Here is a 13,470-nt window from a genome sequence, read left to right as displayed (position 1 = left end):
AAATTTAATAAGTTGTGTGTGTAGAATCGGAGAAGGCAATGGCACCCCACTCCAGTACTCTTGCCTGGAAAATCCCATGGACGGAGAAGCTGGTGGGCTGCAGTCAATGGGGTCGCTAAGAGTCGGACACGACTGAGCAACTTCGCTTTCACTTTTCACCTTCATGCACTGGAGAAGGAAATGGCAACCCACTCCAGTATTCTTGCCTGGAGAATCCCAGGGACGGGGGAGCCTGGTGGGCTGCCGTCTATGCGGTTGCACAGAGTTGGACACGACTGAAGCGACTTAGCAGCAGCAGCAGCAGCAGCAGTGTGTAGAACAAAATTTGTGTAGAAAAATAGAAAATTAAAAATAGGAGTGCCAAACACAGAAGCATTTGGATTTGATAGGTAGTGATGAGCTGTTAAAATGTTTGGGAGAATGTTTCAATTAAGCAAGACGAATAAGTTCTAAAGATAAGCTGTACAACATTGTACCTATAGTTAACAATGCTGTATTGTACACTTAAATGTTAAGAGGGTAGATCTCATGTTAAATATTCTTACCACAATAAGATTAAAAAATTTTTTTAATGTTTGGGAGGGGAATTAGCCTCAGTAGCAAGTATTTTAGGATTTACTAAGTACCTGTTGTTTTGTTGGAGTAAAAAAGAAAATAAGACAGGTCCCCTCCATCTCCCCCTTCCCCTTGAGAGAGAAAGTTGAGAGAACTTGTGCACGATTTAGTTGGTGTGCTAAGTCAATTCAGTCGTGTCTGACTCTTTGCCACCCCATGGACTGTAGCCTGCCAGGCTCCTCTGTCCATAGGATTTTCCAGGCAAGGATGCCAGAGTGGGTTGCCATTTCCTCCTCCAGGGGATCTTCCCAACACAGGGATCAAACCCACGTCCCCTGCATTGGCAGGTGGGTTTTTTACCACTAGCACCACCTGAGTTGGTAAGAGATTTTTTAAAAGTCCTTAGAAAAGGTTATTATAGGATAAAGGATTTGTTGGATAGAAAAATCTTGAGAGAATGAAGACTGGAAAGTGGTTGTTACAAACCTTTGAGGATGTAGTATGGTAGCAGTTAAAAACATGAGTTCTGGTATGTCTCTTACTGACTCTTAAGTAACCATGGATAAATTACCTAATCTAAGCCTCAGTTTCCTCATTTGTAAATTAGTGATATTAATAATCCCTGTTCTTCAGGATTATTGTAAGGATTATGAAATATTGCATGTGTGGTGCTTCATACTGTGCTTAGTAAATGTTGCGTAATAAATATTAGGTGGGAAGGATTAGCAAAGTGATGTGTTTCTGAATTAGGGTGGTAGTGATGAATGACTGTTTGAAATAAATAAGAACAAGGCTAAATCTGATGCAGAGATTTTTTTTTTTTTTTTTTGCCTAAATGACAGTGGAAAGACAAATGCAGGAAAGTCTGGGAAATCTCTTAAAGAGGACTTGGACTGTGTCATGTTCACATTTGTGTCCCTACCATAGTGCCATCAAATTGGAGTAACTCAATAAATGATTTTTTTACCAAGTGAACAAAGGAGTTTAGAGTTGATGTTGTAACAGTTAATAAGATAGTGAGAAAAGTTTGGGTAAAGAACTTCAGGGAAAGTTGAGGCTTTTAAGAGGCCTAAATTTGAGAAACAAGCCCATAAATTTAGTTTTAAAAGAAAAGTAAAAACCAAGTTTACCCACCTTTTGAAATTTGTATCAACATCTTTTGGAAGTGGTGTTTTAAGATTTAAAACCATGATACGTAACAATGTTTGTAAAGTTAACAAAAGAAATACTGCCTTTTTAGTTTCAAAATGTAACAGGAATAACATAAACCAAATAGGTGCAGGCTCTGGGAGTCCCTCATTTTGCACAGCAGATATATTCCTAAAGTTGTTGAGTTTGTGTGTGTGGGCGGGGTGAGGGGTATGTGTACAAGTGTATCTTGAGCATTATACTTTAAATGTTTTTAGTAGTTTGTGAGTTTTAAATAGAAGGTTAATCTTCGTTGTGTAAATGAGCACTTTTTGAAAATTGTAATTTTGTAAATGAGATTTTTTTTTAAAAAGGCACACTTATATTTCCTTTAGCTGAGTTGATGGCACCTGGAGAACTGGCATAGCTGCAGAATATGAGTAGTTCCCCAAGAAGAGTGCATTGCCTTTGGCACAAGGATCAGAATAAAGGTGAACTGTTATTACATAGGGTTTTTCAGTAAAAGTCTCTGAAAAGTAAGTAATGTTTTTATTTTGGATATATATGTTTCCAAGAGTATGCTAACTAGCAAGAACTGACCATTTTCTTCTATTTTGTAGCAGTAATTTTTGTGTTTTTGCATGCTTTCTTAAACCACAGAATACCCTCTGCATAAGAATATTTTCAAAGCAGTACCTGAAATAAGAGCATTTAAATAACTGTAAAGGGTATAAAAACATTTTTGCCAATGTTATTGAGCTTTCACAGATGGCTCAGAATTGAAGAGTGATTTCAAAAATGATGAAGAAATTTAGGGAAAAGCAAATCTCTTTGGATATACCTAAAGAATAATTGGTTTTTCTTGTACTTTGTCTTCCTAATATCACTTTGACAGTGAATTAGCATTACAGAGTTTAATGAAACCTTGTCTTTGTTAGGTTCATAGAAAGTTGAACTGTTACTGGATCATGCTAGATACTTGAAGGGAAACTTAGTGTTTTTTTCTCTTAACCAAATAGGGCAAACTGATAATATGATCAGTGTACAAAAGTAAATGCAGTTAACTCATTTAGTGCAAGAGCAGACAATGGACTGGATTCAGAGAGACGTTAAGAAAAAATTGTATTGATTCTGCCAATTTTATGTCTTGTACCTTTTAGGTTTTTCTCTTAGAAGAAAGAGATTACTAGTAGAAATGGTTAAGAAAATGTTCAATATCTGAAAAAAAAAAAAAGAAAATGTTCAATATCTGAAGTAAAATTTTATACACTTAACCAAAACTCATCATCAGAATATTTGAGAATTACATTTAGAGAAATCATGTATTACATGTAGAGAGAATTATAGAGGGAAACAAAAGTAACCAATAAAGTTTTTTCTTACATGCTTTATTGAACTTTGAAATCTTTATCTCCAAATCTTGTTAAATAATCTAATTTTTAAAAACATGTTTTTGTTGGAGGAATTCAAGGTCAGTGTCCTTTATTTACTTTTTGGTCTGTAAGGAAAACACTGAGACAATGGGGTTTTAACTATTCCCTTATAATTTGACATCCTAAATGTATAAGAAAAGATGAGATAATTTGATAAGTGTCTTAAAGTATAGTTTCTTCATTGAGCAGTAGATTATGTGAATCCCAGTTTAGACAAGTTTGCTAATGTTTTTTGTTTTAATCATTCTCTAACTGCATATTCTTGTTTTTCTCATTGATATGTGGACAGCTTTGCATTTAGGAGAAATTCAGATGCACATAGAAAAAGCCTGGAAGTAGTTTTCAAAGAATGAGATATACAGTACAGAAGGATGCTCCCATAAAGAGCTTAATAAATTTAATCCTATACTGGCCATATAAAAGGGATTTATGGTTCTAGTATCTGCTGCTGTATATTTTAACTGTAAAATGATAAAATTGATTGTGCTGATTTATTATTCTTGAATAATGACGTGGTTTCTTATGTGCCAGACACTGTCCTAGTAGGGATGCAAAGATAAAGAACATATTCCCTGTCTTCAAATAACAGAGTTTTCCATTTTCATTTGGCGGCTCTCTGTAGGGAGCACTGGGGTGAGCTTCTCAACATCCATCATACCCCAACTGATAAGTCTAGGACAGTTGGGCCTGTCTTTTATCCCACATAGAAGAGAGAGACAAAGAGGTAAATAGATAGTTTATAATACAATGTGATGAATGCTCTACTAGAGGTAAATGCACGGTACAGCAGAAGAGCAAAGCATTAAATGCTCTCCGTGTGTATATGGGATGAGAGAATAATTGAAAGATAGCTAGAAAGGGCTTCTTAGAGAAGATAATATCTAAATTGAGTTTTGATTTTATAGCCAGGAGAATTTAAAAGGGGAGGATGGGGAGAGTAGGTAAAAAATCCTCCAGATGTAGACCACAGTGTGTGCAAAGGTATAGTGGCATGAGAATATATGCCTTTTTAAGGAAAATTATAAATAGTTTAGGTGGCTGAATTTGGAGTTTATTGGGGTTAGAGAGGTAAGCAGGGCTTGAATCATGAAGGGTGTTTATGTCAGATTTTATTGTGAGGGCATGTACTGTGTTGTGCTCAGTTGCTCAGTCATGTCCAACTCTTTGTGACCCGATGGACTGCATCCCTCATGGGGAGCTGTTGAATGATTTTGTGGATAGTGATGTGAGTTGATCTGAAGTTCATTATGAAGATGTCTGGAAGGTATATAGAGGTTAAATTGACAACTTTACCTTGCATTTTCAGTCCAATACTAATAATCATAAAGAGAGGTGTTAAAGATAACTCATGTTTCTGGCATGGACAACTGGAGTAGGAGAGGGATCACATATTCTTGGCAGTGCTATGAGACAGAGTGGAAAAAATCTCAAGGCTATATCCAAGCAGTAAAGCATTAAATTATTAATTGTAAAAAAAAAAAAAGGGCATTACAAACACATTGCTGATTTTGTAGTTACTAGTTGGAACAAAATGTCACATTAAAAACAGGTCTGTGAACAATAGTGGCCTCTATTACTCTGATGGAGTCATACACCCAGCTAATTAGAGTATATAAATCTGGCCACAATTAGGCACTCAAAAAGTTCAATCACTGAATAATACTAGAGGACTTATAATGTAAAACACCTTAAACAATTCAAAGTGTTTTCATTATCTCTCTTTAAATTTATTCCTAGTTGTTTGATATATAGCACCTAGGGGCCTTGAACTAGGGTTCTCCAGTCTATGTCTTAACCTCTAGAGTGGGTTTTGTTTGATTTGAAATTTTGAATTCATTGTCCAGAATTTAAAATGGGCAGTTTGACATAAAAATTTGATTTCATTTTCTTGAAGAATTAGATGATCTGGTAATGCTGGGTTCATGGCAAAACTGGCTAGATTTGAATAGAAGTGTTCATATTTTGCCTGTCTAAATCGTTTGTGTCACCTGTTTAGCCTCTATAGACAGTGAGTTGGTGACCGTTGTTAACAAGTTACTTGTCTGCGATCTTTGGAGAAAGACGTGTTGCAGACAAGGAATAAATTCAGAAAGTGGACACTAATTTCATTCATATTGAAGCTGCTGTCTATTGAGTGCCTAATGAGTTTTAGCAATATTTCATTTAATTCTGCAACACTGTAGCATTGCTATTTTACAACTGAGAAAACTAGTGGTGAGGAAAGGTAAGTTAAAAGTTAGTAAGTGACGGAGCTGGCTCCTGATACCTAGATCTAGTATGTTTTTCCTTTGTACATATATTACTGTTTTTAGCTTTTCTAGTTGAGTTGTTTAGGCAGAGGCAAAGTTTAATGGTTTTTAACTTATTAAATTATAAACAAGAATCTGTATTAGAGGCCATGTTTCTAGAGATTGAAGGCTGTAGTGTAAATTTTGCTTCAATTTTATTTGATCGTGTATATGTGTATCACACACTATTTGATAATCATTTTCTGCTGTTTAATTGTATTTACTTGCTGACATCTGTTAAGCTAGTTTTAAGAGTCATAGACATTCTGTCATATCTATAAGTATCAGAAGTTCACTTGGGAAATTTGAATATTTGTGGAAGATAAAATTGGTAAAAATTCTTTCCAGGAATGGTAGAGTTAAACATAAATGGTAGGTGGATCTTAGGGAGAGGGGTTTTTTGGTTAGTTTTCCCTAGAGAATAAATGGTTTTCTCAAATAATGTAGTTGTTGAGGTTAAATTAATTTGATTATTCTCACAATTATTTATTCATATAATATGTTTTATACATGTGGATATGCTTAGGTGATACAATTTGATGTTTCAATAGGAACTCAATTCTAAAGAATGGAATCAGCTGACTGAATTTTTTTTTTTACTTATATTTGAAATCATGAAGGAAGGTAAAAGTTGGCCATATTGCCATGGGCACTCAAATTGAGAATGGGATCTTTAGTATTCCTGATTGTCATGGTTGGTAATGCTGCAAAATGCAAAATTTAGACACTAAATGGACTCAGGTACATGGCTAAGGAGAGAGCATGTACAGAAAAAATATAAGGTGGGTAAATTCAGTCACTGAACATGAGTGACTCCTTCATTTGTTCTTCTTACCAGTGCTATCCAGCTAATCAGAGCCTTTGAGGATATTTAATAAAAGGTAGTTTATTGAAAATGGAGGAAAAGACATATGATGATTCATTAAATGTTCTCTTTCAAACTCTTGTTTTAATCACTAGTAAGTTGTAACTTATTATTTTATTTTATTTTTCTTCCTTAGACTCTGTCAGGTGAAGGTGTATTTTTTCTTTTTAATTTGGCTAGAAGCAATTTATTTTTAAAGAAAATATGTCTCCTCTGAAGATACATGGCCCTATCAGAATTCGAAGTATGCAGACTGGGATTACAAAATGGAAAGAAGGATCCTTTGAAGTTGTGGAAAAAGAGAATAAAGTCAGCCTAGTAGTTCACTACAATACTGGAGGGATTCCAAGGATATTTCAGGTATTACCAAATTTTGATTTGGAATAGACCTTCAAATCACATCCTTTAGTGAACAGCTATTCTCTGCCACACTAAGTATCATAGTACCCCTACTAGATTACTATTTGTTTAATTTTCAGGTCACTAATACTGTTAAAAATTATTCAGCAGAACGGTTGATGGTGTATAATAAAGAGTAGGAAGTAGTCACCATTGTTGAAAAGAAACTGGTGGGAACAGGAAGCTGGGAGAAACTGAGTCTGGATACTGTCTAAGCTATTTTTAAAACCACATTAGGATAACTTCAGTTATGTAGTTATGTCCCCACCCCCCGGCAACCAACATATGTGATAAATTCATCACTATTTAGTATTAGCTTTTAATAGGATTCATTAGTGTCTTTTTAATTTCGTCTTCCTAATTAATCCTGCCAAAGGTTGTGGTATGGACCATTCAAGGATGATATTCAGGGTCATTCTTATAGCCGTTTGCTTCTGTTAACTTTTTTTAAAAAATTATTTGTTTATTTGGCAGCATTGGGTCTTAATTGCAGCACAAGATCTTCATTGCATCATGCAGGGTCTTTTGTTGCAGTGCAGAGATTCTTTAGTTTTGGTGTGCAGACTTAGTTTGCTTTGCGGCATGTGGGATCATAGTTCCCTGACCAGGGATCAAACCCAAGTCCCCTGCATTATAAGGCAGATTCTTAACCTTTGGACTACCAGGGAAGTCCCTCTTCTGTTAACTTTTGAAGGACCTCGTTATTTTATCACTGTAAAAAATAATTTTGTTTTCAATTCTGTCTTGTACAGCCAAGAATTACTTCTGTTGATATGAGTTGAATTTAACGCCTTACATTTTCTACACTTAAAAATGCTATATTTGTTAATTAGATTATGTAAAAGTGTAATATTCTAAAGTACTCTTTTGAAGACTAATTTATAAAACTTTATGCTTGAGAACTTGAGCTGAAGTAAAGTTTCTATTAATTTTTGCTTTTAAACTATTGAAAATAAATTGGTTATGATTTTATGTATCAAAAGTATTTTTAAATAGATTGTAGGTGGTGACATGGGTAATAGAAACAATAGTTTCTACCACATTCATATACATATGACCATCTCAATGAAAGATTTTTTTTAAAACAGAGATTCAGTCTTTCAGTCCTCAACTCAAATTAGCACTCAGTAAATATTTAAATACTTAAGCAAACATAGATCTTGAGAAGCATGATGAGTCTACCTGTGATTAAACTTTTCATCTCAGTTCTAGATCAGTTTTGCATTCACCATTCATTTGTTAACCACCTGTAGCTTACTGTGATGGGTACTGGGCTAAGAATACAGAGCTGAGTGAGGCACTTTTCCTCTCAAACTTAAGAGTAACCAAATGCATTCTCATCTGTAAAGATACCTCAGAGATACTGATGTAACATAAAGAAGGAAGTGTTTTGTGCTCTGAGGATTTAAAGGATAGATAAGAATTTGCTAGACACAGTGAAGTTAAGGTGAAGATGATTTCTATAATGTACAGACACATGCTAGTGTGAATCAACATTCAGGAAACCAGAAAATTATTTTAAAGTAAATGCACAGTGGAGAGTGAATGGCAGTAGTAGAGGCTAAGAGCTACATAGAGCAAAGGATAAGACAGTGAAAGAAGCAAAAGGAAGAAAATACAGATTTCAAGAGATTTCAAGATTTAACTCATTAGATTTGGGAGGTGAGGGAAAGACCTGCTTGAGTCTAAAACCTGTCATTTAAATTTGAAATATAAATTAAGTCTGGTAAATTGTTTTTTCATCTTTATCTAAAAATTGTTGTAAGATCCGTTCAGTTTAGTTCAGTCGCTCAGTTGTGTCCGACTCTTTGTGACCCCATGAACCGCAGCACGCCAGGCCTCCCTGTCCATCACCAACTCCTGGAGTTTACCCAGATTCATGTCCATTGTATTGGTGATGCCATCCAGCCATCTCATCCTCTGTGGTCCCCTTCTCCTCCTGCCTTCAATCTTTCCCAGCATCAGGGTCTGTTCAAATGAGTCAGTTCTTCGCATCAGGTGGCCAAAGTATTGGAGTTTCAGCTTCAACATCAGTCCTTCCAGTGAACACCCAGGACTGATCTCCTTTAGGATGGACTGGTTGGATCTCCTTGGAGTCCAAGGGACTCTCAAGAGTGTTCTCCAACACCACAGTTCAGAAGCATCAATTCTTCTGCCCTCAGCTTTCTTTATAGTCCAACTCTCACATCCATATATGACCACTAGAAAAACTATAGCCTTGACTAGACGGACCTTTGTTGACAAAGTAATGTCACAAGGTCAATTATCCCTAATTTTAAAAATTGTGAGATGCTTTTACTTCTTTCTTTATGCTGTTCAGAGGGTATGTCTTCAGCAAAAGGCAACTTTAGAAACCTCTGTATATGCCTGCTGAGGGAGAATGTTAGAAAATAAGGATGACTGGTTGTGAGAATTATTAAGATAAAGTTCAAGATTTATTGATTTAGTTTTGGAAAAATTTCATTCAAGAAAAAATAAAAGTTATCACCTAATAGCATATATCCAGAGTCTGGAAGAGTATAAGAGAAGTACTGAACCAGTTCTGGGGAGTGGGAGAAGCAAGCTAAGAGAGTTCCAGGGAACTTATGAGCTTTGTGATTGAAAGTTAAGTGAGCCTGCTTAGATAGTTTAAAAAAAAAAAAAAAAAAAAGATGTTCTAATGTAGGTAAAGGTTTATGTTGATGTGTTTTTGAGAAATAGAATTCTTTTCAGGATTATAGTTTGGATCAGAATATCCTTTTTCATTGCAACTACATAAACCACTTCCTAGATATTTTATAAGCTTTTGTTTAAAAAGAAAAAAAGCCTCTAATCCAATATGACTTTCTAAACTGGTGATGGTATTACCATCAAGGCTTAGAAAATTAACTTCTTTGTTTTTGTAACTATACCTGAAAATATGCAGTTTCTACCAAAAAAGTCAAGAGTGTTAGGATTACTCTGTAAAATTTTAATAGTGTTTGCCTCTCCTAGAAGTGAAGTCTTTGATTTAAATGTATCAAGAAATGGAAACTCTTTTTGATTGGGTTAAGAAAAAAAAAACTAATATGGGAAAGAGTAAGAAATGTATCTTAGAACGTATAAACTTTAGTGTTCATTATACAACTTATTATGCTTCATTATAATTCATTTTTAATGGTACTCTTCCTTTTGTGTTGATCAGCTAAGTCATAACATTAAAAATGTGGTGCTTCGACCCAGTGGAGCAAAGCAAAGCCGCTTAATGTTAACTCTACAAGATAACAGCTTCTTGTCAATTGATAAAGTACCAAGTAAGGATGCAGAGGAAATGAGGTTGTTTCTAGATGCAGTCCATCAAAACAGGCTTAATGCAGGTAAGCACTAATCATCCGAGGGTCTAACATTAGCAGTTATAAAAAATATTACTAGATTGTAGGCCAGTATCCCTCTTGAATATTGATGCAAAAATTTCAACACAATACTGCTGCTAAGTCACTTCAGTCGTGTCTGACTCTGTGTGACCCCATAGTCGGCAGCCCACCAGGTTCCCACGTCCCTGGGACTCTCCAGGCAAGAACACTGGAGTGGGTTGCCATTTCCTTCTCCAATGCATGAAAATGAAAAGTGAAAGTGAAGTCGCTCAGTCGTGTCCGACCCTCAGCGACCCCATGGACTGCAGCCTACCAGGCTCCTCTGTCCATGGGATTTTCCAGGCAAGAGTACTGGAGTGGGGTGCCATTGCCTTCTCCCAACAATACAATACTAGGAGACCTAATTCAACATCACACTGAAGGAAGTATACACCATGACCAAGTGGGATTTATTTCTGGAATGCAAGAATAGTTTAAGATATGGGAAAATCTGGCAGTGTGATACATCAAATTTAACAGAATGATGGACAAAAACCACATGATCATCTTGATGCATTAAAAGCATTTGATAAAATTTAACTTTGTTTCATGGTGGAAGCACTCAACAAAGTTGGAATTTAAGGAATCCATCTTACCTCAACATAATAAGTGCCTTATATGAAAAGCCAATAGCTCAGTGATAGAAAACTGAAAGGTTTTCCAAAATCAGAATCAAGGGAAGGATGACCTCTTTTACCCCTTCTATTCAACATAATACTGGAAGTCCTAGGCAGAGCACTTAGGCAAGAAAAAGAAATGAAAAGAATCCAAATTGAAAAGGAAGAAGTAAATTTGTTTTTGTTCTCAGATGACATGATTGTTTATGTAGAACACCTTAAGGATTCCACAAAAGAGTGTGTGTCTAAGGAACGAGTAGGATTTAAATTACATTTGGGAAAACTTACCTTGTTACATAAATGTTATATAGTTGCTTTTTTATATGAAACTTTTTCTGAGGTTTTATTTTTCTATAAAAACAGAAAGTACCATAGAAATTCAAGTAGTGTGATCAGATTCCCCTACTTCCTCCAACCCCTTTCATGTAAAATGTTTTGATTTTAAAGAACACATATTTATAAGCATCATTTTAGGAGTAATCTGTTGCTCAAAATGAGTTTTTCACTCTTATTTTTATTACTGTCCAGCTCTGTCATCATCAGTAACTTTGCTATTACTGGTATTTTATAGTTAAAAAACTGCTGAGTTTTTTTTAACAAATATAACACATTAAAAACATTTAGAAAATAAAGATGTAGCAGTGCCTCTTTGCTTGAATTTAATCACTGTTTGATAAACTATTGTTTAAAAATTTTTTTTTATGGTTGTTTGCCATTTGGTTTATATTCATCATGTGTTCATGTTACCAAATCTGAATGAACCATGTCAGTTTTCTAAATACTGAATTTTAGAATTGAGTTGAGTGCCATTTAAAAGTTTTAGAATATGTTAGGGATTATGTCTACATTTCTGTTTTATTTTTATTTTCTGTTTATTATTTTCTGTTTTATTTTGTTTACATTTTTGTTTTATTCCGTCATATTAATTGAACCACTGTTTTAAAAATTGACATATTTAAGAAAGTATGTCTCTGAATGCATTAGAGTGGAAAGCACAGCAGACTGGGGCCCAGATTTGAGTCTGAACAACATGGTGTAATGGAAAAACACTTTGGACCTAAACAGATTTGGGTTTGAATCCTAGCCCTGCTTATTATATCCTATGCAATTTTGGGCAGTTCCTTTAATAAATGAGTTTCAGTTTCCTCATCTCTAAAATGAGTGTTTTCTTACCTTAATTTCAGTGCTTAATAAAAAATTAGAGTTCATTAATGTAAGTCACAACCGATATTTGATAGGTACACAGTAAGTCATTATGGCTTTTAGAGTGACTAGCTGTAGACTTAACTTATTCTGTACTCTTAGGCAAGTTGTTCTAATCTTTTAGGTTTAAGTTGCCGTAACTGCCCCAAAAGTGTAAGTTAATGAATATAAGAACACTTTGAAACATTTAAAGTATAATATGTGGTGTTTGAAATCAATGGGAAAAAGACTAATGGTTGATGAACAGTGTTGTCTATAAATAGGACAACTAGCTAACCATTTAAGAAGATAGTAAAACTGAGTCCTTATCTTACTCCTTCATCTAAATAGATTTTACACTGATCAAAGATTTCAGTGTTAAAAAAAAGTGATAAAAGTATTATTAGAAGAGTAGAATGGATTTTAACATATTATGTGAGTGGGAATGACCTTTCTGAGTATGACATAAAACCAGAATCAATAAAGGAAAAGATTAATAACTTGGACTGTGTAAAAAATTTAAATGATCTCTGTGACAAGGAAAGAAGAAAAGATGAAAGTATTAGTCACAGTGATAGTTAATATTGCTAAATTTTACTGTGTACCTATCAAATATCGGTGTGACTTACATTAACGAACTCTATAATACTGACTTTCGAAATCAGTAAGAAAAAGACAGTTCAGTAGAGAAATAGACATATAGGAAAACTCAGGAAGAAAAACAAGTGTTTCATAAATGTGAAAAAATTCTCGGCTTCACCAATAATTAAACAAATCAAATTCTTATCACCTTGGCAGTAGTGTGAGGGGAGGCAAGATATTCTAATATACTTGGTAGGAGCTTGGAGACTTTTTTTTTTTGAGGAATAGTGGTAGTATCAATTTAGTTTAAAATTGTACATCCTTTATCCCAACAATTCTTTTTTTTTTTCCCAACAATTCTTATTCTAAGGAATTTTATCCTATGAAAATTGTTGCAGTAGTGCAAGAAGATATGTAAAAAGATGTTTGGCATTATTTGCAATGTTTCTAAATTAAAACATTCTAAATGATCTTCAGTGGGGAATTAACAAAATTAAAATATAGACTACTGGGGGTTTTTTTTGGCCACCTGCAGCTTATGAGATCTTGAGTTCCCCAGCCAGGGCCACTGGCAATGGAAGCACGGAGTCCTAACCACTGAATTGCCAGGAAATTCCCTTGAAATACTTTTTTAAGTATATAAAAATCCATATTTATACATTACCTTGCATGTCCTTTAAACTAGCATTGATTTCTTTAGAAAAAAAGCCACTTATTCTGTTTGCTGAACTTCGAAAGTTTTGGGGTATGCATTATTAAAAGTATGTTGGTCACTGGTTCTGACATGTGCTTAGCATCCAGTGTCCAAAGTTAGTTCACTGACTGACTTTGCTATAGTGTTAATTACCAAATGTTTATACAGGAGAATCTCTGGCGTTCAAAAATTTATCCTTCCATTACATACTTCCAAGTTTTTGCATTGTTACTTAATTTTTTGATTGATCCCAGCTCTAAATTGTTACTGTACATGTCAGAATTATTTTCTGTTAGATAAGCACTTAGATTTGTTTTATTTTTCCTGTTTCTGTTTCCTTAGTATTAAATAATAAT

General features: G+C 34.6%; 1 protein-coding gene across 5 annotated transcripts in view; it reads left to right on the top strand.

Annotated features, from left to right (window-relative positions):
* USP37 (ubiquitin specific peptidase 37) overlaps window positions 1-13,470 on the top strand; it is an 85,321-nt gene that overhangs the window by 3,232 nt on the left and 68,619 nt on the right. For 4 of the 5 annotated variants that reach the window (XM_027513402.1, XM_027567453.1, XM_027513411.1 and 1 more), the window contains exons 2-4: window positions 2,079-2,219; window positions 6,406-6,629; window positions 9,832-10,003. In XM_027513402.1, the coding sequence (XP_027369203.1) occupies window positions 6,474-6,629; window positions 9,832-10,003 (328 nt within the window). In that variant the 5' untranslated portion in view covers window positions 2,079-2,219; window positions 6,406-6,473. The remainder of the gene's footprint in view (window positions 1-2,078; window positions 2,220-6,405; window positions 6,630-9,831; window positions 10,004-13,470) is intronic. The other variant, XM_027513396.1, reaches the window with a different exon arrangement.

This window comes from Bos indicus x Bos taurus, chromosome 2 (assembly GCF_003369695.1).
Source record: "Bos indicus x Bos taurus breed Angus x Brahman F1 hybrid chromosome 2, Bos_hybrid_MaternalHap_v2.0, whole genome shotgun sequence".
In the NCBI taxonomy this organism is placed as follows: domain Eukaryota; kingdom Metazoa; phylum Chordata; class Mammalia; order Artiodactyla; family Bovidae; genus Bos; species Bos indicus x Bos taurus.
This window is presented reverse-complemented; position numbering and strand designations above follow the sequence as displayed.